The sequence below is a fragment of the Chiloscyllium plagiosum genome, unplaced genomic scaffold (genome assembly GCF_037043375.1).
Source record: "Chiloscyllium plagiosum isolate Xiang-an unplaced genomic scaffold, Cpla_swu_hap1 HiC_scaffold_1, whole genome shotgun sequence".
Taxonomy (NCBI): Eukaryota; Metazoa; Chordata; class Chondrichthyes; order Orectolobiformes; family Hemiscylliidae; genus Chiloscyllium; species Chiloscyllium plagiosum.
In genome coordinates this window covers 86976514-87003824 of record NW_028270139.1, presented here as the reverse complement: position 1 = coordinate 87003824, position 27311 = coordinate 86976514, and the positions used below count along the sequence as shown (strand labels likewise).

Genomic DNA, 27311 nt, shown 5'->3' with positions numbered 1-27311 from the left:
ATGTTGAGCAAATAACTACCAAGCCCCTGCTTCTGGGCAAAGAAGCAAAGAAGATATCACTTACACTGATAAGTGCAAAAATTCATTTCACATTACAGGTATTTGAAAGTTAGCACAGGTGAATTTTTGGGGTGGAGTGCTTTAGAGCAGATTGCTGCAACATTGTTTAAAGAACTCCACTTTGCAACCAATCATCAGGTAAACTTGTAAAAATACAACAATTAACTTAAGTGAAAGAAAAACAAAATTCATATAAGAACACCAAAATACAACAAAGCATTGCAGATACTGGAGAACTGAAATAAACACAGACAGAAATTGCTGGAGAAACTCAACATATCTGGCAGTATCTGTGGAGAGAAAACAGAATTCATGTTTTGAGTCCACTGACCCATCTTCAGACTAGAAGCATCTCGGAAAAGGTTGTATTTATGCTGAGGCTTGAGTTTGGGGGAAGGTTGTGGATAGGAGGCGGATAGGTGGAGAGGGAGTCGAGAGTGTGGTGCTGGCAAAGCACAGCAGGTCAGACAGAATCCGAGGAGTAGGAGAAGCGACGTTTCAGGCATAAGCCCTTCAACAGGAATGCACACTCTCGACTCTGATCTCCAGCATCTGCACAAGTTGGAAGAACAGCACCTCATTTTCTGACTTGGGAATCCTACAGACTTCTGGAATTAATATTGAGCTCCACAGTTTTAGGCCTTGAGGATCTTTCCCCAAGATTTCCAACACCACCACACACTAGACCTTGTCATCACATGGACTACTACCACACACTATGCATTGTCAGCCACTAATAATCCCATTAGCAGCTATTCATTCCCCCAGACTGACTTTTAACTACTATTTTGTCTGTCCAACTGTTTTTCTCTCTCTTTGAGCTTCATCTCCACCAATCATTTACTCTCCCTCCTCCCCCATGTCAGGTTGATGAGTGGCAGATGGATTTTAATTTAGATTTAAACGTAAGATATTGCATTTTGATAAGAAAAACCAGGGCAGGACTTACACACTTAATGGTAGGGCCCTGGGGAATGTTACTGAACAAAGAGACCGAGAGGTGCGGTTGCATATTTCATTGAAAGTGGAATCGCAGGTAGACAGGATAGTGAAGATGTTGTTTGACACACTTGCCTTCATTGGTCAGTACGTTGAGTATAGGAGTTGAGACATCATATTGAAGCTATAGAGGACATTGGTGAGACCACTTTCAAAATTCTGTGTTTAATTCTGGGCTCCTTCCTATAGGAAAGATGTTATTAAATTTTAAAGGGTTCTGAAAAGATTTACAAGGATATTGCCAGGATTGAAGAGTTTGAGTTATAAGGAGAGGCTTTTTCTCTGGAATGTTGCGGGCTGAAGGGTGACCTTATGGAGATTTATAAAATCATGAGGGGCATGGATGGGTGAATAGCCAAGGTAATTTTCCCACGTTGGGAGAGTCCAAAACTAGAAGGCATAGGTTTCAGATGAGATGGCAAAGATATAGAAGGGATCTAAGTGACAATGTTTTCATGCAAAGGGTGGTGTATGTATGGAATGAGCTGCCAGAGAAAGTGGTAGAGGTTGGTACAATTACAACATTTAAAACACATCGGAATGGGCACATGATTGGGAAGGGTTTAGAGGGATATGGGTCAAATGCTGGAAAATGAGATGAGGTCAGGTTATGATGTCTGCTTGGTGTGGATGAGTTGGACTGAAGAGTCTGTTTCCGTGCTGTATAACTCTATGAGTATAAAAACCGTCCTTTTCCTAGCTACCATCAGTTCAAAAGAATGGTCACTGGATCCAAAACGTTATCTCTGACTTCTCTCAACAGATGCTCCCAGACCAGCTGCGATTTCTGTTTTTGTTTCAGATTTTCAGCATCCACAGTTCTTTCTTTTTTTTAAGCGAAGCTAGATAGATGATAATGGAGACAATAATTAGTTGAAAATGGGTTGGTTGTACTGAAAGAAACTAGAAGAAAGTGAGGATTGCAGATGCTGGAGATCAGAGTCCAGAGTCTGTTGCCGGAAAAGCACAGTAGGTCAGGAAGCATCCGGAGAGCAGGAGAATCGACATTTCGGGCTGGAGCCCTTCATCAGGAATTCATCTGCACTTCACACTCCCCTGCTACTGCAGAAATTGCAAAACCTGTGCCCACACCTCCTCTGTCACCTCCAGACAAGGCCCCAAAGGAGCCTTCCACATTAATCAGTTTCACCTGCACATATTCCTGATGAAGGGCTCCAGCCTGAAATGTTGATTCTCCTGCTCCCCGGATGCTGCCTGACCTGCTGTGCTTTTCCAGCAACACATTCTTGTACGGAAAGAAACTCATTTTGTGTCAGGACCTGGGATTGTGAGGGCAGGTAATAGACATTAAATGGAGTGTTCATTTTCTGAAATTGTTAAATTCCATGTTGAATCTTAAAAGCTGTAAGGTTCCTAAGCAGAATACAAGAACATGATTTATTTTGTGTAAATCACATTTCGAATTAGATATATTTATACATGTAGATAAATACTGGCTTGGAACTAATTTCATTTCTCCTTGAAATATAGTATTACACATGTCCACACTTCTTTAATCAAAGCCTGATATGCTTCTGCTAGGCCATCAAATGATAAACTGATTTAACAGTTTTATTCAACACCTGTGTAAAAATAGTGAAACAGATCTACTGTCTGCAGGCAAAAAATAATTTTAGATTAGATTACTTACAGTGTGGAAACTGGTCCTTCAGCCCAACAAGTCCACACCGACCCGCCAAAGCGCAACCCACCCAGACCATTCCCCTACATTTACCCCTTCACCTAACACTACGGGCAATTTAGCATGGCCAATTCACCTAACCTGCACATTTATAAAATAGACTGTGGAAGGAAACCCATGCAGACACGTGGAGAATGTGCAAACTCGACACAGAGAGTCACCTCAGGCAGGAATTGAACCCAGGTCTCTGGTGCTGTGAGGCTGCAGTGCTAACCACTGTGCTACCATGCTGCCCACAAAGGGCACAAATGTACTCTGAGAGTAGGCAGAATGTGGAATTCATTGCAATATAGAATGGTTGAGGTAGAGAGTATTAATGCCTTTTAGTGACTCAAGGCTGATGCATATATGAGTAAAAAAGGAATAGATGGAAAAAGAATGGTTGGCGATAGTTAGAATGGGAAGTAGGTTAAATGGAGTATAAACACTGACATATACTTTTTAGGATGCATGGCCTGTTTCAATACTACAAGTTCTATGTTGTTCATTGTGAGCAGTGAAAGGTAATTATCTCCATAACCTGAATCAGCTTTACTTTCAAACTCATAGAGACAGCTTTAAAGAACTTTTGGTAAGTTTCAATGTTTCATTGATAGTGATCCAGAACAATTTTTGCTCCAGACGTATTTACCTTTACCAGAGACTTCTACTGAAAGCAAATTGTTTCAGGCCACAGGTAACTTCATAGTGACCAATTCAGCTATTATTACCTCAACAAAATAATTTAGATAGCTTAAATTAACTGATAATTTATTTATTGCCTATTGGAATTACATTACTCAAATGAACTATCTCTAATTCACTTTAAATTCAGTACTCATATAATTTTGGTTGACATGAGAAAATAAAAATGGCAATAAATATGAAAAAAAAGCCTTGACAAATATTATGGACAATTAATGATCGAAAAATAGGTTGAAGGACAGTAATCAGTAAGTCATGGTAAATAAACCATGTTTCTTGTACTGCAGGTTGATGGACAGCGGTATTCCCCAAACGTGAGTACATGAGTGCTGAACCAATGTTTGACTTGGATACTGGAATATGAAGAAAGGTTTCAAAGCTTGGAGGTGAGGCTAGCAGAGAGAATAATACCAATCAACTATAACCAGACGTCGATAGGTTAGCAGAGTGGACAGGCAAGTGACAGATGGAACCTAATACAGAAGACTGAGGTGATACATTTTTGCAGAAGGAATATACTTAATGGTACAGATCAGTGAGTATGATTAGTGAAACATCAGGGATTAATATGCTATACATATGAAGATGGAAGGACATCTTGAGGGAGTTGAAAGCATAAAAAACCTTGTGCTTCATGAAGCATGATAGTCAGTGCAAAAGCAGGTAAGTTTTGCTTAACATTTTTGATTAGATTAGATTCCCTACAGTATGGAAACAGGCCCTTCGGCCCAACAAGTCCACACCAACCCTTCGAAGAGTAACCCACCCAGACCCATTCCCCTACCCTATATTTACCCCTGACTAATGCACCTAACACTATGGCCAATTTAGCATGGCCAATTCACCTGACCTGCACATCTTTGGATTGTGGGAGGAAACCGGAGAACGCGGAGGTAACCCATTTATAAATGGTTAGACCATAGCTGGGGTTTTGCTTTCAGTTTTGGTTATTCTTTCAGCAAATGTGAGGGCCTTAGAGCAGGTGCAAAGGAGATTTACCAAAATGGTTCCAGAGGCAGGGATTTTTAACTATAAGGTTAAATTGGAGAAAATGTGTTTCTTTACCTTTTGGCAAGTGAAATTCAGGGGAGATTTGATCAGGGCATATTAGATTCTGACACGTTTGGATCAGGTAAATAAAGCAAAACTGTTCCTATTAGCTGGTATAAAGACTAGAGGAGGGGACAGAGACAGAGGGAGGATGGTGAAGAAGAACATTTTCATGCAGTGAGTGGTAATGACCTGGAACTCATCACCTACAAGAGTGCAGGAAGAACAGATGATCAGGCTTTTGAAAGGAAATTATATGGGCACTTGAGAGAAATAAACTTGCACAGACACAGAGGTAAAGCAAAAGAGAAGAAATGATTAAATTTCTCCACACACAGCCAGTATGGACTTGATAGACTCAATAACTTCTTTTCATTCTGTAATAACTCTACAAGTCAGACCAATTTATACAGTTTCCTTACACCAACTACAGCTCATCTGTACTTATGTATCTGTGAAATCAATTGAAATTGGGAGAAAAATGCAACTGCGGCTAGCTGCTCTCGGTTTACAAAAGTAATTGGTGTGTAATGGGAGAAAGCAGAATAACTTGCAAATCTAAGCAGAAATAATGCTGTGGGGAGGTATTGAGACTTAGAACCAGCAACTCCTGCCAGGGATCCATTCAAAATATTTTAAAATTTTAGTTTAGACACTGATTTCTGCCAGTAAAATAAAGTTGGGGCTGTTTGTAGAAATCTCCTGGCACTGCGTTTCCCAGTCCAGAAGGTCCACTGGCTGGCTGCATGACTGAGAACTGTTCGTCACCCCATCCCCATTGCTCAAAATCAGGATACCCATCCTCTGCCATGTGTTGATTGGCCAGCACTCCGTGAAGTTGAGAGCTGATTGGTCTGTGGGAATAGCACTCAGCTATGGCAATAAGTTCAAATCAAGGCCTGAAGAAACCACATACAAGAAGTGAGACTAAGAGAGAGATCTCAGCCTCAATCAACATTCAAGATCTACAGGGAAGTCTCTGAGCCTGTTGGAACTTGTTTTCCACTTCACTGCATTTTCTTTGCTGTTCAGGCCAGGAAAGATCAGTCTGTGGCAGCATAGGAGAGTTTGTTCTATGGAAGACCATGGCCTAGTTTATGAACAATGACAGCATTGCAAAGTCAACCTGAATGCTGTGAAAGGTATCCACACTGTAGTCTGACAATGACAGCTTTCTTTTATTTCTTTTGCTCCAGTGATGTGGCTACAGGCCTTAACAAATGGCTAAATCTTTCTGTTTTGTACATCATTCACGTATCACCTCCATAACCAGGGACTAAATGAGGAGGAAGTTGTAAATGAGCCATGATAAATGACCAGGCAGGATCAAAGATTTAAACAAGGAGCATATATTTTCATTGAGTTCATTCAACAATAAAATTTACAATCGATATTAAAATTAAGAGGCGCCTATGCATAAAACTTACAATCTGGGTAAATAATCACATTAAAACCATAAAGGTGTGTACAGTTAGCATGAGCAGAAAGGCTAACTACAAAATACCAGTACAGGATTGTAAGCTTTTAGTGAAAATCATTTCCAACAGCTAATAATAACCAGAATGTTACCATTACCAATCCCATTCCTACCCCAACCAAGGAAGGTCTACCAGTGACTAACTTTATGTTTCCCTACTGATCCCAGAAACTGGTTCACTCCCATTTTTACTGGTCCACTAAAACTGTACAAATAGTACAAATGTAAAAGAGTGCCCTTACCTGGCCCCATTCTCCTGTGACCCAGCGAGGTGGTGGGCAGCGCCCTAAGCTGCAGCGGATCCGGACTGGGGGCTTACTTTCACTTGAACAATGAGAGGGTGGGAAAGTCTTGCTCAGGTCACTGCTTTTGCATAAAACAATACGATGCTTAAATCCTGGCCCACACTTTGGCGTACACTGCAGAAGAAGCAAGAATGCATGTTAACCTTTCAAAACTCAGAGATTTCAACATTTCAGAAGCCAAGAAGGCTTTTTCAATGAGTGGTAGGATGAGCACTTCAGAATGGAATGACATCAGTATTTTGCAAAGAGAGAAAGCAAATTAATTTAGCTTTAAAAATACAAAGAATCTTCTTTTAAAGTTCATAAGTATTTGTGCAATTGCTGCAATGTCCTAAGTAGTGAAATGCGAACAATGAAAAACTTTCAATATTCATAAACTAGCTGCTGCATGTGACCAAATTTGGTTTCTAATCAGCACTGTGCTCTACTGAAATAAATGTTGATATTGTAAGAAATTAGGGGAAAGTGCTTGATTTTCTTTTGAACTGGAATATCAGACAGATTAAACATTTGATTCCTTTTCTTATCCAAGTTAACTGATTCTACTAAAATGGCAGGTGGTGTCTGTGATCCTTGGCTGAGGACAGGGAGTTGGCTGGTCCATTGTCTGACCATTGGTCCCATCAAATGTAATTCCATACATAGGGATGAATGTCTTTTACTCTTGTGTTCTTAATAAGAAATCCAGGCTCCATGGGCATTCTACTGCAGTATTGTGAGCATAGGCTGGCTCCTCACGTGATTTCCTCATTTTCCCTCTCTCTCCTGTCTGAGTGAGACCTAGAAAACAGCAAGGTGTTTGCAGCTCCTGAAACTACTGCAACGTAACTTGCAACTTTGTATGTATTAATAAAAACCTTTATAACATGGCTACATCTACTAGTTAGAGAGGTATTGGCACAAGGTGGCACTGGTGATAGCAATTATTTAAAGCAACTAATACTCTTTGGGTGGACATCTCAGTGGCCAGAATATTTATTTAAAGTTTCAAGAAAACTAAAGTTTGTGCAAAAGCACAGTTAGCAGATGTATGACATTATGGATTTCAAATATCAAATTCTCATCTATAGTTAAGTTAATTTCAAAGTCAAAGTGATGGTGTAGGCATTCAGGTATTTTCACATTGACCCCAGACCAGCCTTGCTGAATAGCAACATATGGTTGCTTTAAAAGTGAATCATCTATTGCAGGATGCTTAAGTTGCTGCCAGAGTGAATCTTCAACTGATTCGTATTAACCAATTTCTAACAGGTTATGTGTAAATTCAAAAATATTAATGACTAGCAGATTTAATTTACTCAATTTGGCAGGGATGTCTCTTAGACTCTAACTACAGGCAAGAAATAAAGAGGTTAAAGTGGGTACTGCAGATGCTGGAGATTAGAGTCAATATTAGAGTCATGCTGGAAAAGCACAGCAGGTCAGGCAGCATCTGAGGAGCAGGAAAATCGAAGTTTCGGGCAAAAGCCCTTCATCAGGAATGAATGTCAGAAATAAAGTTACCAACGTTAATTTTATTTGAATGTTGGAAAATGATAAAGAGATTGTCAGAGGAAAGGATCAAGTGTTCAAATCAAATAAAAAAAACTAAGAATATCAAAAAAAATGGCTCGCGATTGCAAATGTAATACAAGGACAAAACTAAAGGCTCCATATCTGAATGTACGTAGCATTTGAAACAAAGCAGATGAACTCAAAGCACAAGTAGAAATAAATAAGTATGATCTGACCACCAAATGACATATACTGGGACCTGAACATTGACGCTTACAGGACAGTTAGAAAGGATGGGAAATTAGGGAAAGATGGAAAGGTTTATCTGCTGATGATAGCATTAGCACATTAGAGAGGGATGACCAAATTTCAGAAAACCAGGATGCAGAAGTGGTTTGGGCAGAGATGAGAAATATAAAGGCACAAAATCACTTGTGGGCACGGTGTACAGATCCCCTGACAGTAAACACAGGATATGATGGAGTATAAAGAAAGAAATATGGAGCTTGTCAGGAAGTTATTCATAGGGGATAACTACAGGAGATTTTAATCGAAACATAGATTCGAAAAAATTAGGTGGGCACGTTAGCCTAGGAGAAAAATTCGTAGATAGTTTCTTAGAACAGCATGTTCTAAGCCAACCAGGAGCAAGTGAAAATAGATCTGATATTGTGTTATGCGATAGGATTAATTAATGACCTTCTAATTAAACCACCACAAAGTAGCAATGTCCATAATATGATTGAATTTTACATTTAATGTTGGAAAGAAGAGTGGATCCTAGATTAGTGTTTTAAACTTTAATAAGAACAAATATGAAGGCATGAAAGCAGATTTGGCTAAAGTGAACTGGCAAATTAGGTTAAGGAATTAATCAATGGAGTTCATACTGATATTAAAGGCATATTTCTGAATACATAGAATAGATGCATTCCAAACAAGAACATTATCTGGCTGACACCAATTGTTACAGTTAACCTGAGAATGTAACTTTAAAAAAAAGTTTTGTGACTTACACATGAAAGAAGTGAAACTATCATGGTATTCGAACAGATGAAAGACTCAACAAAATCTCAAGGTATTTTTCAATGTATAATTTCAGTTACATCACACTGTAAACTTTTGCTATAAATTCTGTGTCTTACAATTGTGCACTCCACCTGATGAAGGAGCGGCGCTCCGAAAGCTAGTGCTTCCAATTAAACCTGTTGGACTATAACCTGATGTGTGTGATTTTTAACAATATTAGAGGGCACTGCTAGACTGTTAAAAGACTACTTCATATCTGCCTTTACTCAGGGGAAGGATGGATGCAAGTACAGAATTTGAGAAGATGGAGAATTAAGTTCTTGAACAAACTGAAATAAGAAGCAAGGAGGTATTGGAAGTTTTGGTCGATTTAAAATTCGAGAAATCCCAAGTCCAGATGAGTTGTATCCCAGGCTGCTGTGGGACTCAAGGATTTTTAAATGTTTTTTGGCCACAGGGGAGGAGCCAAAGGACTGGAGGACAGCTAATGTGGTTCAACTTCACAAGAAAGGTGGTACAGCTAGACCACAGAACTATAGACCAGTAAATCCAATACCAGTGGTAGGGAAACAATTGTAGAAAATAGTGAAGTAGAAAATTAATCTCCATTTAGAGAGGCAAGGCTTGATCAAGGATAGTCAGCATTGCTTTGTCAGAGGAAAGTCATGACTAACAAATCTGGTAGAATTCTTCAAGGAGGTGACCAAGTGTTGGATGAGGTGGTTGATGTAGTTTATATGGATTTCAGCAAAGCCTTTGACAGGGTCCCACATGGGAAACTGATAAAGAAGGTAAATTGGCTTAGTGACAGGAGAGAGAGGATGGCTGAAGAAGGCCATTTGTGTGACTGGAGCCTGGTGTGCAGTGGTGTACCATAGTGATCAGTGTTGGGTCCCTTATTGTTTATGATATTCACAAACAATGTAGATGAGAAAGTGGAGGCCATGATAAATACATTTGCAGATGACATAAAGATTAGCCGGGTAGTTGACAGAGAGGATAAAGGTGTTAAGTTACAACAGGATATAAACAGATTGGTCAGATGGGCAAATCAGTGCAGATGGAACTTAACCTTGATAAATGTGAAGTAATGCATGTTGGAAGAAGGAACAAGACAAGGCACTATTCAATGATTAGCAAGACACTAAGACGTTCAGAGTGACACAGGGATCTTAGAGTGCTTGTCACCCCTCCTCCTCCAAATTTCTCTCCAACCCCAAGATGTCCTTAAAGCACAGGGCAGGTAACACAGCTTTTAGGACTCATGTTCACAGCTGCCCAGAACAGTATCTATCTAGCTATGTATACTGTCCCTTTCCACAACTACATTTTTATTTCCTCCCTTAACTTGAATGGCTCCCTGTACCACAATGTCTGTTTGCTCATCTTCCCTGCAATCCATACCTTTGTCCGCACAAGTTGCAAGACTCTCCTAACGATTGGACAACTGTAGAGGCCAAGGCTCTTCAAATGCTATCCCCTATGTCCCAAAACCCAACTCACCTCTTGATCCTGATCAAAGATTGAATTTGAATTATCTAGTGTGACAGATGTGACTGCCTTTTGGAGCTGTGCCCAGGTAACTTGCCCTCTCCCTGCTGTGCTGCAATTTCTGCAGCTTGGACTCCCCACAAATTTCATAACTTCGAAAAGTCACAAGGTGCAAGTTGATAGCTCATTGCACCTCAGCAATCATCATCATCATTGAAGTTATGCAAATGAACCACCAGTGACGCTGAGATTTAGGACTTTTCTGAAACACAGGCCCTTGGTGCTTGTCTAAGCTCTCAAAAAATGGAACCAATTGCAACAAATGAAAGCCAAGATGCAAGGTAAGACACACAGTAGTTGTAAGAGGGTAGCATTTGAGTCATAGTATTGGGATTCCTCATGTGTCCCATCAGGAGATTCCTTTCTCTACCTCTACATCTTGTCTCTCTGTCTCTCTCCTGTGCGGGAGATCTGGCAAGCAGCAAAACCCTGGTAGACAAGCAGGAGGCTGACCTCTGCAGTTGACTCTTAGCAGCAAAACACTGGCAGGACCAGTGGTAACGTCTGCATTTATATCACAAATAAAATGTACTGTTTATTTTAATTCATAGCTAAGGGTAATCTTAAAAAATGTGTCAATGTAAGAAGCTGAATAATAACTAAACATGTTGAGATCTAAGCGAAACACCATTCAGCTAAATAAACTCTAACTTCAAATTCTTTGAGTGCATATTTAGAATAAAAACATGTTAATATTTAATCAGCCATTTTCACAACTTTCACAACCAAATTCAGGAATGCTGACATGTAGTAAGTATTGCATTGCAGAAAACTGTCTTAAAAATAATTTAAGTATCAGCCAGGCTCCCATGCTAATCAGAAAAACACATCATGGATCACAACATTGACCATTCCGAAAGCCATCTGAATCCAGTTATGACTGAAAAGGCCATTAACATGGTTGACTGGAACTCATGTTCAATCACATCTGTTTAGGAAGAGTCATTTACATTGAGAAATGTAACATCTTTTGAAAAACATACAATGTTTTGTGAAGTTGAAAATTTCTGATCCCTATGAATGGGATCTCTTCTGCACCAGAAATTGAACAGACTGACCTATGGGTGGGATGGGACACCTGTTAGGGGGAAAACAGCAAGTAACATCAATGGCCAACCCTGAAGCCCAGGTCCAGTAGGTTGACTTCTGGCTTCTTCTGCTAGGCAGCTATACACCTACTGCTTTCATGTCAGTATATAGTATGTCAGAGGTATCATCCTGGTATATCAGAGGCACCATTCCAGTACATAGTTTATTGGGGAGTCATCACTCTTGGTCATATAAAGAGGGTATAATTACTACTGGATATAGCATCATTCTAGAAATCCTATCTGAGTTATTTTGACATCACCTAAAAGATGCAAAATGAAATAAATGCCAATCACCCCTCCTTTGCCCAATGAAACTCTGGCAGAGAGAAAATAGGGCAGAGATCCAATGTTGCTCCCAAATTCTGCTCATTCAAGTTAAGGGAGGAAATAAGCCAGCCACCCCCAGCTCAGCCCTGCCTTCCTCAATAATGCCACCAGTAGGCAAGGAACCAGAAGAAAATTCAACATTCATCTATTGGAAATAGTTTCTGATATCTATCTCACTACTAAACATTTCCTGCTGAGAGTTGACAATTCGCTTTGTTCTCTGGCATTTCTCTGTCGAAGTAAGTGAAATGCTTGGGCCCAAGTGAAGGGTTTTACTTTATAACCAGTATCCCACATTTTGATAAACCAATAAAGAGAAACTCCTATCTTTTGTTGTGCTAGTGAAGCGATACACAAAAAATATACATTTTGCTTCCTCAAAACAATTTTTTTGTAAATAACTGGCAAGTATAAAGGAAAATGCACAAATAAGAGCTGCACATTAAAAGTCTGTAAATGTTATTATGTGTCTTCAAGCCATGAAAGTAAGCCCCTAACGTTTGGATCATTGATGCAAAATATCAGATGACCGTAAGCTTTTTAGCTGTAGAACCTTTACTCGTAAATTGTTCTTTTCAGCAAGCACCCTGCAGAGAATGTTCAGAGTCTAACATAAGCACACGCGAGACTCATTACTCAGCAATAATACCAAAATTATATTTCTCATTCTTCTTATTTTAAGTTGACAGGGATTGTTACTTAAAGTGAATGTAGTTAAATCACAACAAGTTTGAACAAAGTAAACATAAATACAAAAGTAAAGAATCATTCTGTTGTCTGTACCTCTGACCAATCGAGTGCAACCCATTGTGGTGGGCAGGACTGGTTGTTACAGGGTTCTTTCTCAATAGGCCTGTGTGTTAGACAGTGGCTGTCATCTAGGGTTTCTTCCTCAGAGGGACCAATTTTCCTAATGCACAATACAGTTCGTACGCGCATTCCGCCATCGCAAGTTTTGCTGCATTCAGACCAATCACCAATAAACCATCTGAAAGTCAAAGAAAATAAGCTTAAAATCATACAGTATTGGCATCGAGTCAGATCACTATGTCACTACCAACTCTGTGAAAGAGCTGTTCAATTAGTCCCATTTCCCTGCTCTTCAATTTTCTATTTATCAAAATCCTTACATAAAGTTTCAATTTATTGAATCTGCAAAAAAATGGTAAAACTGTTCTCTGTAACTACAGAGAAATCTGGAAACATTCATATAAAAAATTAATATTAGCAAGATTTGAAGAGCCTGCATAAATGTTTTTTGCTCTTTTTGGTGGCAGGAAGAACTAACATTATTTCAATTGTTTGGGAATTAAGATGACACTTATGCAAGAACTCGTGGGTAACCAAGTCAAAAGTCTTTCTACATTCCAATTGTGTGGCCACTTCCGACAAAGATCACAAATTCCCTTTCTCAGACTTGCTGAATACTGTTTACTAGGTTGTTATTGTAATGATGACCTCCAAGTTAGCTCTTGATATTAAATTTCACTTGTTTACTTGGCATTGAGGCAAGACTAACCCATCTATAGTTTAGTGCATCAGCTTTTCAACCACTTTTGAACACTGGCACCATTTTATCCTGTTTCCAAGCTCCTAGTACTTTCTCAGTGTTTAAATCTCTAGTGATCAGTACCATTCACAAAGCATTTCTCTTACTACTCTGGAATAAAGAATATATATATATATAAAATGGGTTTAATTTGTTTCAGCCCTCTTGGAACTTCTATCGCATTGACATTGAAGTCATTCATTCTGTTTTGGATCCTGCCGCTTGAGGGGGCATTTTGCTTCTGTGAAGACCTGGAGGAATCTATCAGATGCACATCCTCAAAGTCAGCTCCATTTCCTTCTTCTGGAGTTCTTCTCAATTCTCTGACTGCCTTCTTATTGAAACATGAAAGACAATCTTCATGTTACATTATAGTCTGCTGTTCTATTTTCCTTCATGTCTCTGGCTTACTCCTCTGATCACTGTTTTTAAAATATTTCTCTAAGTTCCTATGTTCATTCCAGTCAGTTCTTTCCTCTGTATTATTTATACAGGTTCCCCTTCCTCTTTATTTTGCTTCTGATTTGGGGTCATGCTTGTTTAGTCTAAGCTTGCTGACCTTAAGCATGCATTTATCCCGCGTGTTCAGCAGTATGCATATTCCACTTATCTGCAGAAACGTTATGGAACAAGCCCTGTCAATCAATTTGCTTAAGCAGTTTCCTCATTGCTTTTAGAATAGCTATTTTATAATTAAATACCTTGTGTCTAGCCCTTTGTGTTTCTTAATCTCAGATTACAATGAACTTGGTATTTATGTGGTCACAATTCCCTGACGACAGCATAGATCCCTTTTGATGTATGTTACTTACCATATCATTACAAAGTCAAAATGTGTACTGCCTCTTACAGCTGTCTTCAAACACTTGGTCTTGAAGAACTCATGTAACTCAGACTCTAAATGTTTGGGTGTTTCCAAAGTATTGAAATCACCCAGTAAAATAACTTTCCTGTTTATATGCACACATCTTATCTCTTAATAAGCTGTCTTCCATCTTTTTCTGACCTACTGATTTAGCATATTTTGTCTTTGACATCAAAGCTATCCAATCAAAGGAATTCATTTTGTAACTTTTCAACTCCCATAGGACCAACTTCATTAACCTCCCATGAATCTCTGACATATAGGACTGCACTACCCCCTTTCCTGTCTGCTACGTCTTTTCTGACACTGTATACTCATGTATGTTGTATTCATTACAATCCTCAAGGGTCAACCATGTTTCTGATATTCTTATCACATTGTGTTCCTTATAGCTACAACAGCTTCCAGTTTCAGCTGCTCATATCCAATGCTTCTAGTATTTATGCATGTATATTTTAATTATAGATTTGCTTCCTATCTTGGCCCTGTGTCCATCTGGTCCTGGAATCTGGCTCCTGTCTGTCTCTAAGTCTGCATGCCCATACGTGCACATTTGACTACCTTCTACTTTGTGATCAGTCATGTCTGCGATGAATTTCCTCTCTGCCCTCCCCCCTGACTATCTGGTTTAAATTATTCCCACTAGCTGTCTCTTATATTCCTTGAAAGTCTCATATTCCTACTTTATTTAGATGCAAGCTCTCGTACCAGCCCTAATGTGCCTGAATTATTCTGTTACTTATAAAAGTAATATTTTTACATCACTTTCTTACAAGTCCTAAATTCCTACGTGAACCCTTTTCTTTACCAGATACCAAAGAGTACCAAAGAATATGACTTTGCATTTGTTTTGTGTGTTCTAAATAACTCCCTGTGTGATTTTAAGGCCTGTAAATTATCGCTCCTTATTTGCTCACTGCCAAATGAATTACCACCACTTGATCTCTTCCTGTCCACTTCTGTTAGCTCATCTAACTGCTCTCTAATTGTATTAGCTCCAGTTATAAAAACTAACAGAGTAGTCACATTCCTGAATAGAAAGTTCCTGCACCAGATAAAACTTAGAGCTGATTGAAGAATGTGCAACCCTCACAGTGAGACATCCCTCTATTTGAGATATTCAAGTGTTACCAAACAGCAATTTATTGTGATTACATAGCACTTTTAAAGGAGTAACACATTTCAGATTGCTTCGTCAGAATGTAACCAGTTAAAATTTGAATGGAATTCTATTAAAAAATATCAAGATAGCCAAAACTTTGGATCAAGAAGTGGGCTTCAAAGGGAAGTGAGTTGGAGATGCCGAGAGCTTTATAGAAGAAAACTTGGAGCTTATGAAATAGGCAGCTGAAAGTATGATCACCATTAGAAATAAAAGGCATTTCTGCTCTGTGATTCATACCTCATTTATTTATTCATTCACGGGCTTTGGGTGTCACTGGGTGGGCCAGCATTTATTGCCCATCCCTAGTTGCCTGAGAAGGCAGTGATGAGCTATCCTTTTGAAACATTGACGTCCACAGGTAAGACCCATGATGCTGTTTGCAGAAGGAGTTCCATGATGTCAATGTTTCCAAAAAATCGAAACATATTTCAAGGTGGTGTGCATTGCTTTGAGATGAGCTTGCATATAGTCTGTTGCTTGACTAAAGGGGATGGAGGACTGTTTGATATCATAGTTACACAGATCTTGTTAGTCACGTTACTGATATGAGTCTGGAATAATGTCAAGGGACATTGGATGTCATTATTGTTGTAGAGGGTAATGAATATGAAAAGGTTATTTTATGAGCTAAACTCGATAAAGTGGGTGGCACGGTAGCATAGTGGTTAGCACTGCTGCCTCACAGCGCCAGAGGTTCAATTCCCACCTCAAGCCACTCTCTGTGTGGAGTTTGCACGTTCTCCCCGTGACTGCGGGGGTTTCCTCCGGGTGCTCCGGTTTCCTCCCACAATTCAAAAATGTGCAGGTCAGGTGGATTGGCCATGCTAAATTGCCTGTAGTGTTAGGTGAAGGAGTAAATGTAGGAGAATGGGTCTGGGTGGGTTATACTTCGGCGGGTCGGTGTGGACTTGTTGGGACGAAAGGCCTGTTTCCACACTGTAAGTAAATCTAATCTAATAGTGGTGGTATTCCCATGTATCTGCTGCCCTTATCCTTCCAGATGGTACAGGTTGTGGTGAATTTCTGCAGTGTATGTTACAGATGCTGCATATTGCTGCTACTATGGAGGGAGTGGATGCTTGTGGATGTTGTGCCAATCAAGCTAGCTGCTTGGTCCTGAATGATGTCAAGATCTTGAATATTGTTGTACTCATCCAGGCAAGTGGGGAGTATTCTACCATACTCCTGACTTGCATCCTTTAGATCATGAACAACCTTTAGAGAGTCAGGACGTGCATTATTTGCTGCAAGATTCTGATTCCCTGACCTGAGCTAATGCTTAGAGGGCATGGGTTCAAATCCCACTACAGCAACTGGTAGAATATCAACTAAATTAATAATTCTTAAATTGAAACCTAGTGAAACGATTATCAATTGCCATAAAGATTTACTAATGTCCTCGAGGCTACGATATCTGCTGTCTTTACCTGGCCTGATTTACTATGTGACTCCAGGCCCATTCCAATGTGGTTGACTCTTACCTGCCCATTGAAATGGCTGAGCAAACCATTCCACTCAAGGCCAATTCGGGTTCAGCAAGAAATGCTAGTATTACTGCCAACATCCACATTCCAGAAAATATATATTTTTAATTTGTTTCAGAGGGAAACACTTTTATTGCTTCTAAAGTGGACGAAGTTAAACAGAAAAGATTTGCAAACTTACTCTGGTGGACATGGCTCAGTGTTGCAAGCCCTCTGAGTTTCTGGTGGCTTACTCTCAGGGTCACAATAACTATTCTGAACAATCGAATTGTCATCTAATCTTTTACAAACTACTTCTTGTTTCTGCACACCTGTAAAATAAAAAAAAGTTTTTTAAAAATTCTTTTTATCAAACCAAACGTATTTTTTAAATGATAATTTTTATTTGTAATCATAAAGTCATACAGCATGGAAGCAGGACCTTCGACCCAACTTATCCACGCTGACCAGGTTTTCTAAAATGAACTAGTTCCATTTTCCTGTGTTTGGCCCATATCCCTCCAATCCATGTACCTGTCAAAATGCCTTTTAAATGCTGTAATTGTATCCGCCTCTACAACTTCCTCTGGCAGCTCATTCCAAATATGCACCACCATTTTGTGTAAAAGCTGCCCCTCGGGTCCCTTTTCAATCTTATTGTGGGAAACAGGGGAAGAAATTATAGGGCCCCTATTTGTATCATGAATAGTTTTGGGGAGGTGGCAGCAGACTAGAGTGTGCCATTACTTAAGAAATGCTGAAGAAAAGCAAAGGCACTACAGATTGGTTAGCCTAACGTCAGTGGGTGCTTGGCATGGAGGGGAACTTGAAGGTGGTGGTGCTCCCATGTAATAGGGAGAGGCTGAATAGGTTGGGGCTGTTTTCCCTGGAGCGTCGGAGGCTGGTGGTTGGCCTTAGAGATGTTTTTAAAATCATGAGGGGAGGCATGGATAGGTAAATAGACAAGGTCTTTTCCCTGGAGTAGGGGAGTCCAGAACTAGAGTGCTTTAGGGTGAGAGGGGAAAAATTTAAAAGGGACTTAAGAGGCAAACTTTTTCACGCAGAGGGTGGCGCATGAATGGAATAAGCTGCCAGAGGAAGTGGTGGCTAGCACAATTACAACATTTCAAAGGCATCTGGATGGGTACACAAATAGGAAGAGTTGAGAGGGATATGGGCCAAACTGGTGGCAAATGGCACTAGATTAGTTTAGGATATCTGGTCAGCATGGATGAGTTGGACCGAAGGGTCTGTTTCTGTGCTGTACATCTCTATGACTCTATGACTGGCTCATTCCCTAGTATTTGGTCTAGCACTCCCCCATCTCTAGTAGGAATATCTAGTAGGATTATCCAGTTGATATTAGCACTGTTGAAATCCCCTTCAACTATAACCCTATTTCTCTCCACCTTTCTGTGATTTATCTACATACCCAACTCTAGAAGTGTAGACAAGTCCCCCTGACTTTTGGGGGGCCTGTAGTATAATCCCAGCAAAGGAATTGCCCTTTCTTTGTTTCTAAGCTCTACCCAGATGGCCTTCTTGGACATCTTACCTCATTACAGTACTAATTATTCCCTTTATCAATTCTGCACACCTCCGTGGTGAAACTTTCTTTTGAAGTATCTTACCAAATTAAACTGGTGAGATCTAGTGCTCAAGTAATAAAACAAACTAGTTAGCCATGAACTGGAGTAAAAGCAGAGGAGTGGGACTAATTGGGTAGGTCTTTCAAAGAGTCAGCACAAACCACATGGGCCAACTGGTTTCCTTTTATGGCGAGAGATTCGATGAATGTAGTTGTAGGAAATACTGTGAAATACATAGTAATCATATTAAAGTACATTTTGCAGATGAATTGTGACAGCTGTTTTGAATCTACCCTGGAAAGATTATAGAGAAACACAGATACCCTGACATATTGCACAAAAATCATTCAACTGCATTAAGATCAGTACTTATCAATAATTCTGCAGTATTCATGTGATTCTACCTCCTGCACAGGTAGCTGAGCATTCTGACCAGGATAAATGATGCCAGGCAAATCCCACTTCTGTATCACCGCTACCAGTGCGAGTAATTGGAACATTAAACTTGTACCGAATTCCTTGGTTTGGTTCTTGTAGAAGCACCTATTATGAAATAAAACATATCAGACTTGAGTCTAGAAACTTTCTTACAAATTTTACATGCACATAATGCCACTCATTGTAACTTTTAATGTTAAACCAACTCCATTCATCTTATAACTTTTTATCATTAGTGACTATTGTTCTAATCAAATTGAGGGATGTTAGTGTCACAGAGTGAATACTCTTCTACAGTTGCAATTTTATATCAGCATTTAATTTTCTGGTATGAATGAACTAGATTTGCTCAGAACTTTTGGCAAACTTGTTAATGTCTGGTCAATTGGATTGTATTTGCTAATGTCAAGGCTAAGAGCAATGGGCGCTCAGTATTCACTGTATGATGTTATATGTATGATTTTAGTTTGGATTTTGAACATGAGACATGTGGGTTTTAGTCTGTATGTATAAGGGGAGTGAATGTTTAACTTGTCGCTATTGCTGGAGCCATGATTTTTTCAAACCACTTTGACAGAAGGAATTCCTACAGTGAAGATGGAAATTGGTTTGCACTAGGGGAGTTTAATGAATGGATAGAGTAAATGTGGAGGATCATAAACTTCAGCTTAGAATAATTTGGAAACTTGTTTTGCCGGGGAAAAAAAAAACCCATAGCTTGGAACACTTTTGTGCTTAATTAGCAGAGGCCCTGGTAGTAGTTAGATGTATGAAATGGTTTCTGCTGAAGAAAAAAGCAAGTTTAGAAATGTCTGGAATAGGTTACCTCAATGTCAGGGTTTTAGTTTGGAAGTTCTCAAACAGAACTGTTTTGCTAGAACCCTGAAGGGATTATTCAAAGCTGAGAAATTGTAAACTTGGAGGTGTGACGAATCAAGAAAAAGGCTACCAAACTCTCAAGACTGAGACTTGAAAGAAACAGTTAAGTCAAACTACAGATATGATAAAGAATAGAACTCTGATGTTTGAGTACAAAAACATGATGGAGTTTGGATAGATGGGATAGTATTTTTAGCTTGCTCTGAAAATTTTCAAATTATACGTAAATAACTTGGTTTATTCTATTTAATCTTCTTTCCTTTGGCATAATAAACTTCTGTTTACTAAAAACTATTAAATGCTAAATGTGGTGCACTGTATGCTTATGTTTCAGTGAAAGATGGCCTCATTAAATGAAAAATAAACATAATAGGATCTACTAAAGCACATTTCAGATTGGAATCTGATTTATCCAGTAGTAACATCAGTTGGGATCATAACAATTGAGAACTCATCAAGGATTTGACTTCACTGGATTTAAGAAGGATTTATTTTTTAAAAAATTTTCTTTTCAATATAATAGATATGTGCCAGTTCTGAACAGAGAATGTCTGCATTGTGATGAAGTTAATTGAATGGAATTTGAAGATGGCGTTGAATGCTGCTAAGAATTTTCTGGAAGTAAAAGATAATAACAGTGGATTATTTAAAATGTTTGACAAAAGCTAATCAGAGAGAGTTAGCAGATAATTAGATGACGGAAGTAAAAGAAGGAGCTGGAAAGAATACAAAATTTCAAGTGATTTATCTAAATTGAAAGGAAAGGAAACCTGAAATTGAGATGTCACAGCTGGAATTACCAGCGAATTTAACAATTAAAAGCATTGTGGTTGAAGACAAACGGAGGAAGATGGAAAGTGAGGAGAAAAAAGCAGAGAGTAATTAAAAAGGATATGGAGTTAAGAAAACTTGAAATGGAAAGGGAGGATAAAGAAAAACAGTGAAAGACCATCTCGTTATTTTTTTTAAATCACAAAATATGATCTATCAAGTCAGATTTCAGTCTGGGATCTAACTTGTCCTGTAATAACATTAATTGAGATTAAGCACAAGTAAGTAGCGAGCAGCTGGATCACAAGGTATGATATGAGAAGAGTAAGACTGAGCAAATCATTAAACTCCTGCCACAAAAAAAAGTGTCTTGGTTTATATCTCATCAAATGGCTTGGAATCTATTAACACAATAAGCCCATTATTGGACCAGGTTTTGTTTTATGTTGGCTCTTTGTGGGTTTCTTTCTACTCATTCATGAGGTTTGGGTGTCACTGTTGAGGCCAGCTTTTACTGCCCATTCCTGATTCCTCTGGCAACTGTGGTGGTAAGCTGCTTTCTTGAACTGATGCAGTCAGTGGGGTGTAGGAGCACCCAGTGTGCTATTAGAAAGCTCCAGGAATTTGACTCAGCAACACTGAAAGGACAGCAGTGTAGTTCCAAGTCAGAATACTAAGTAGCTTGGAAAGGAATGTATAAAATTATAAGGGGCATGGACAAGGTGGAGAGATAGCAGGGTCAATAGCAAAGAGACATGATTTTAAGGTGAAGAGCCAGAGGTTTAGAGAGGATTCGAGGAAGAATATTTTAACCCAGAGGATGATGGAAATCTGGAATGCACTGTCTAGGAGGGTGGGGGATGTGGGAAACCCCACAACCTTTAAAAAGTACATGGATGGTGTTCCTATACATCTGCTGGCCTGGTCCTTCTAGATGGGGGAGGGCATGGTTTAAAGTGTTGTCAATAGAGTATTGGTGAGTTACCGCAGTGCCTCTTGTACATGGCACACTGAGATTTGGTGGTGAAAGGATTGAATTATGAAGGTATGGAAGTGGATGGAATGCCAAAATTATGGGATGCTTTGTCCTGGATAGTGTCAAGCTTCTTGAATGTTGATGGAGCTGCACTCATCCAGGCAAGGTGGGAATATTCCATCACACTCCTGACTTATGCCTTGTAGATGGTGCACAGCCAATGGGGAGACAGTAGGAGAGTTACTCACTGCAGAATTTGTAATTTCTGACCTGCTTTTATTGTCACAGTATTTATATGGCTGATCCAATATAACTTTTGGTCAATGACAAACAATGACAAACAAGAGAGAACTGATTGTGGATATTTCAGCAGTGGGTCAAGAGGCAATAGTTAGATTTTCTTTTATTGGAGAAGGGCATCACGTGGTATAAATGTTACTTGCTATTAATCAGTTCAATGCTGAATGTTAAATAAAAACCAAAAGGACTGTGGATATTGTGAATCAGAAACAAAATCAGAAGTTGCTGTAAAAGCTCAGCAGGTCTGGCAGCATCTGATTTCTTGAGCTTTTCCAGCAACTTCTGTTTTTGTCAATGCTGAATGTTGTCTGGATTGTGCTGTGTATAGTGACAGACTGCTTCACGATTTAAGGAGTCATGAATAGGGCTCTGAGTTTAAACTGAGTTCTAAGGATTGTTGCAAAATGATAGACTGTTGTATCACCAGTTGCTTTCATTAAAAAAGTCAAGCTGTTTGTGTTGTGGAAAGTCCTGAACTGATCTATTGTCACAGAAAGGGATATAAGAAAGCAGAGAGCAAGTATAAATGGATGTGGAATGCCACAGAAGCTGTGCTAGGACCTCAATTGTTTACAATTTATATAAATGACTTGGATGAGGGTTACGCCACAACTGGAGTACTGTATGACGTTCTGGTCGCCACACTATAGGAACAATGTGATTGCATTGGATGAGGTGCAAAGGAGATTCAACAGGATTGCCTAGGTTGGAGCATTTTAGCTATGAAGAGAGGCTGGATTGCTAATGTTTAAGAGAGAGGGACAGAAGACAGGAAACTGTTAGGCAGGTTAGCTTTACCTCGATCATTAGGAAGATTTTAGAATTGATTATTAAGGAGGAGATTGTGGAATACTTGGAAGCTCATGGTAATGAAATGTTGAGTCAGGACACCTTCGTCAAGGGGAGGTTATGCCTGACAGATCTTTGAGGAGGTAATGAGCACGTTAGACAAAGGAGGGCTGATGGATGTGATTCATTTAGATTTCCAAAAGACCTCTGACAAGGTGTCACACAAGAGGCTGCTAAATAAGGTAATGGCCCATTGTGTTAAGACCAAGGTACCCGCATTGATTGAAGGTTGGTTGATTGGCAGAAGGCAAAAAGTAGGGAAAAAGATATCCTTTTCAGGAATGACAACAGGTGAGCGGCACGGTGGCACAGTGGTTAGCACTGCTACCTCACAGCGCCAGATACCCAGGTTCAATTCCCGCCTCAGGCGACTGTGTAGAGTTTGCACGTTCTTCCCGTGTCTGCGTGGGTTTCCTCCGGGTGCTCCGGTTTCCTCCCACCATCCAAAGATGTGCAGGGTCAGGTGAATTGGCCATACTAAATTGCCCGTAGTGTTAGGTAAGGGGTAAATGTAGGGGTATGGGTGGGTTTCGCTTCGGCGGGTCAGTGTGGACTTGTTGGGCTGAAGGGCCTGTTTCCACACTGTAATCTAATCTAAATCTAAATCTAAAGGTACTAGTGGATTTCTACTGTGTTCAGTGTTGGGACCACAACTTATATATTAATGATATGAACAAAGGAAATGAAAGCATTATTGCAAAGTTTGCAGGTGACACAAAGATGGGGGGAGGGACAGGTAGTGTTAAGGAGGGGGGACACTACAGAAGGACTTAAACAGTCTAAAAGAATGGGCAAAGCAGTAGCATTTGAAATACAATGTGGGAAATTATGAGGTTATGCAATTTGCTAGGAATAATAGAGACATAGACTATTTTCTAAATGAGGAAAGGCTTTGGAAATCTGAAGCACCAAGGGACTTAAGAGTTCTAGTTCAGTTGGCAGTTAGAATGGCAAATGCAATGTTTGCATTCATTTTAAGAGGATAACATTACAAGTGCAGGGATATACTACTGAGGTTGCATAAGGCTTTGGTCAGACTGCATTTGGAATATTTGAGCAGCTTTTGGCTCCCTATCCAAGGGAGGATGTGTTGGCATTGGAGTGGGCCCACAGCTAAAGGCCTTGTCATTATGAGGAGCGAGTGAGTTCTCTGCATCTGAACTCAATGGAGTTTAGAAGGTTGAGGAGGGATCTGATGGAAACTTCCAAAATACTGAGAGGCCTGAGTTGAGTGGGCATGGAGAAGATATTTCCACTAGTAGGAGAGACTAGAACCAAAGACACAGTCTCAGAGTGAAGGGACACTCGTTAGAATTGAGATGAGGAGAAAGCTCTTCGTGTAGAGGGTGGTTAATCTGTGGAACTCATTGCCATAGAAGGTTTTGGAGGCCAAGTCATTTAGTGTATTTAAGGTAGAGATAGATAAATTCTTGATTGGTAAGGGGATCAAGGGTTATGGGGAAAAGGCAGGAGAATGGAGTTGAGAAACATATCAGCCATGACCGAATGGCGGAGCAGACTTGATGGGCTGAATGCTCCTATATTTTATGAGCTGAGAAGATTGAAGGAGAATCTGATTAGAATGTATAAATTCTGAGGGACATGGACAGGATGGATATAAAATAGCTGTTCTCTTTATTTGAAGGCTTAGTAACAAGATGGCATAGTTTTACAGTGAAGGGCAAGAGGAAAAGGTTTTGCACCCATTCATCAGCAGAAATCTGGAATGCACTGCCAGGAGAGCAGAAGGGACGGGAAGCCTCACAACCTTTAAAAATACCTGAAATGTTGAGTGTTGGATAGTGTGATTCATGCAGTTAGGCCAGTGCAGACTAGATGGTCTGGAGGTCATCTTCTGTGCTGCATGACACATGTTGATCAAAAACACTAGTTAAGCAGTACAAAAGGGTTTTGTAGCAAGAGTAGTTGAATAGTAGAAACAATGGATGGTGTTAAATACAGCAAACAGTGCAAAACTCTGGTGTAGCTGTCTAGTAATCACAATGGCATGGAAATTGGATCATATCCAAATTAGGGTGCAATCTCAAAGCAACATGTGAAACAACACAGTTAATGAGCGTCACAGCCTTGTAGCATAGTACTGATGAACTGTGGGTGATATTCATGGCCTCAAAGGCAGCTCATGTTGGAAGGAAGGTCAGCCAGATTGGCTGCCACAGATCATAGCCAAAAGCCTCAAAAGAAACTGAGTGAGGTGGAGATGAAGTATTAATGCTGGCCACAGCTGCTCATAAGAGTAAAATTCCAATGTGCCATGACTCCATACTAAGGGCTGTGAATTTGGAAAACTACTGCTACTTTTTTAAATTGAAAAATAGAGATGGGGTGTTTCATAGCAACTTGCTGAAGTATTTATTACTAATATTGCACTAAATAATTTCATCTGGAAAGAATGCAGCCTTTCTTTATGCTAAAGGTTAACTGAAGTTTCACAAGTCTGCTGCTACAGCTCACATCTATGAGAAACCATGGTCAAAGCCAGCTGCAAGGAAAGGAATAGACCTTCTAGCAGCTATTAAAGCTAAGCTCGAACTGAGTGCTAGGTTCCACCTTGGGTTCCAATGAAGGTAATTCCACAGCAGATTTAACATTTAAGAGAATGTTAAAGCCAGTCACAGTTTGGAAACTATACTTAATGGTTAAGATTTCAGCCTTGAAGAATTAGATATGCTTTTTATGGCCAAAGGGAATGAACACAGAAATGGAGCCAGTTACAAAATACTTTTCCCAGATCTACCTGTGGTAATAAAATTGGATTTTCACTTTAAGTAATTTTTCTAATCATTATACGTCTTCTTTACAGATCCAGCCTTTGGTGTCAAAAACATAGTATCTGTCACCAACACATCCTTCTTGCATCCTTTGACAATGGCTGATCATCAACTTCACAACATCATTGTAGTACATCTCTGATTCACTTAAAATACACATCTTCACTTCAATACTGCACCTGCACCTCGCATTGAAATGCTGCTGCCAAGCCAATTTGCATACGGGGCAGGCACCCATCTCATGCATCAGGTGAGGATGGATTTCTAAGCTGGCTTTCTTAGCACTCATTCATTTTGCATTTACTTGGTTGCTCACAGCATCACTGCCTTGCTTGCCTTTTTGAGCATTGCCCCCCCATCCAGAACTTACAGCATTGCAGTACTTCTGTCTTGGCTTGTTTTTTAATACAGATCCAAAGCCAGGCAGCTTGTCGTGTTTGCCTGCAATGTGTGTTCAAGGGCTTCAGAGCCTGCAGAAGAAGCTGCTCACTTCACACATTGGTGGTATAAAATATCCACACAATATGCAGTGTTGCCTTTTTTGGGTAATGTGGCATTTTGGATTAGGGAGAGGTTATCGTTAATGCTACCATATGTGCAGTATCCTACTGTAAGTGTGCCAAAGTAGCAGGTATCTGAATCAAGTCAACGATGTGCAAGGTCCATGTCGAGGTAATCATGGATCTCTTTGTCAGAGGCCTCTGTGTCCCAATGTTTTGAGAACAATGTTGAAATTATTTTTGTGACTGATGAATGATCACATTACTGAGGAGCTGCTTTGTTGCTGATATTGCCCCATAGACTCATTGGAATCATCACCAATGGATTCAGACACAAAAGGTGCTGGAGTCTCTGTGGCCAGTGCATTAAGAATGCCCACGCTAGTGTATGGAGGACACCTTGAAGCTTAGAACCAGCATCAACGGCAGCAGATGTAGTACAGCTTCCTAATGTGATCTTTATAGCCAAAAGCACCCTCATAATGCAACAAAGATGCAGGAGATCCACAGTCACTTGTCTGCCATGGAAGGCTGTGCAGATGAGAGAGGGCCTGTGATGCTATGCTCAATTTCAAGGTGATGGTCAGATTGCCATGACACGATGTCTAGCATCTCTGTAATACAATAACCTTCTTGCATTGGGCCAATGTGGGCCCAAACATATCTCCTCCACATCACATTCTCATGCAGGTCATGCCTGAGGATTTACTGCAGCACAGTACAAACAGAGAATGTCACATACACCTTGTAGTTTTGGCTCCAGAAAACTGGAGGACACAAGGCTATTGATAACAATGAGCCTCAGTGGAAGCCACAGCATTGTACCAAGTAGAAAAATTAGGCCTTTCTTCATAAGGAACAGCATCTTCAGCATCCTTCAACACACCAGCATTTTTCAAGCAACTGAGCATTTCTTCATTCAATATAACGGAGTTGGATGAAGTCACCTTTTGCTGCTTGTACATACTTTGATGATGCAGAGCCCAGTATTCCCTGTGTGATTCCAACTGCAAATGCAGTTCAAGGCTTTCACCTTTCTATGATTTTCCTGTTGTTTAATACAAACTAAGGTTACAAACTGATGAAAAGCTTCACGACATCTGATGCTCCCTCATTCAACCATGACAGGGTTTCACACTAGTATAGGTTCTACATAAGAGATAGCTGTCCTTCAGGCAGGGTTTGAACATTGGGTGGCACTAGTGTTGGCTAGTCTCACTAGTTTTATTCCAATGAGAGTTTCTCATGTAACTGATGAGAAAGACTGACGATATTTTTCAAAATGGGATGATTTATTTGTAATCAATTTTCACCTGTGCCACCTGGCACCGTTGTTTTCCATTTCCCTGCCATAACACCTAGGTGCAGTCCCCAGGTCCATTTCTGGGCTGGATGGAGCCTGCTCG

The 27311-nt window shown here is 39.9% G+C and overlaps 1 protein-coding gene across 2 annotated transcripts in view; it reads right to left on the bottom strand.

Moving 5' to 3' along the window:
* adamts6 (ADAM metallopeptidase with thrombospondin type 1 motif, 6) overlaps positions 1–27311 on the bottom strand; it is a 300876-nt gene that overhangs the window by 6179 nt on the left and 267386 nt on the right. Inside the window, exons 20-23 of one of the 2 annotated variants that reach the window (XM_087988638.1) lie at positions 18805–18943; positions 17014–17143; positions 12553–12757; positions 6215–6391 (exon numbers count right to left, since the gene is read on the bottom strand). In XM_087988638.1, the coding sequence (XP_087844764.1) occupies positions 6215–6391; positions 12553–12757; positions 17014–17143; positions 18805–18943 (651 nt within the window). Of the gene's footprint in view, positions 1–6214; positions 6392–12552; positions 12758–17013; positions 17144–18804; positions 18944–27311 lie in introns of those variants that run through there. The other variant, XR_015757565.1, reaches the window with a different exon arrangement.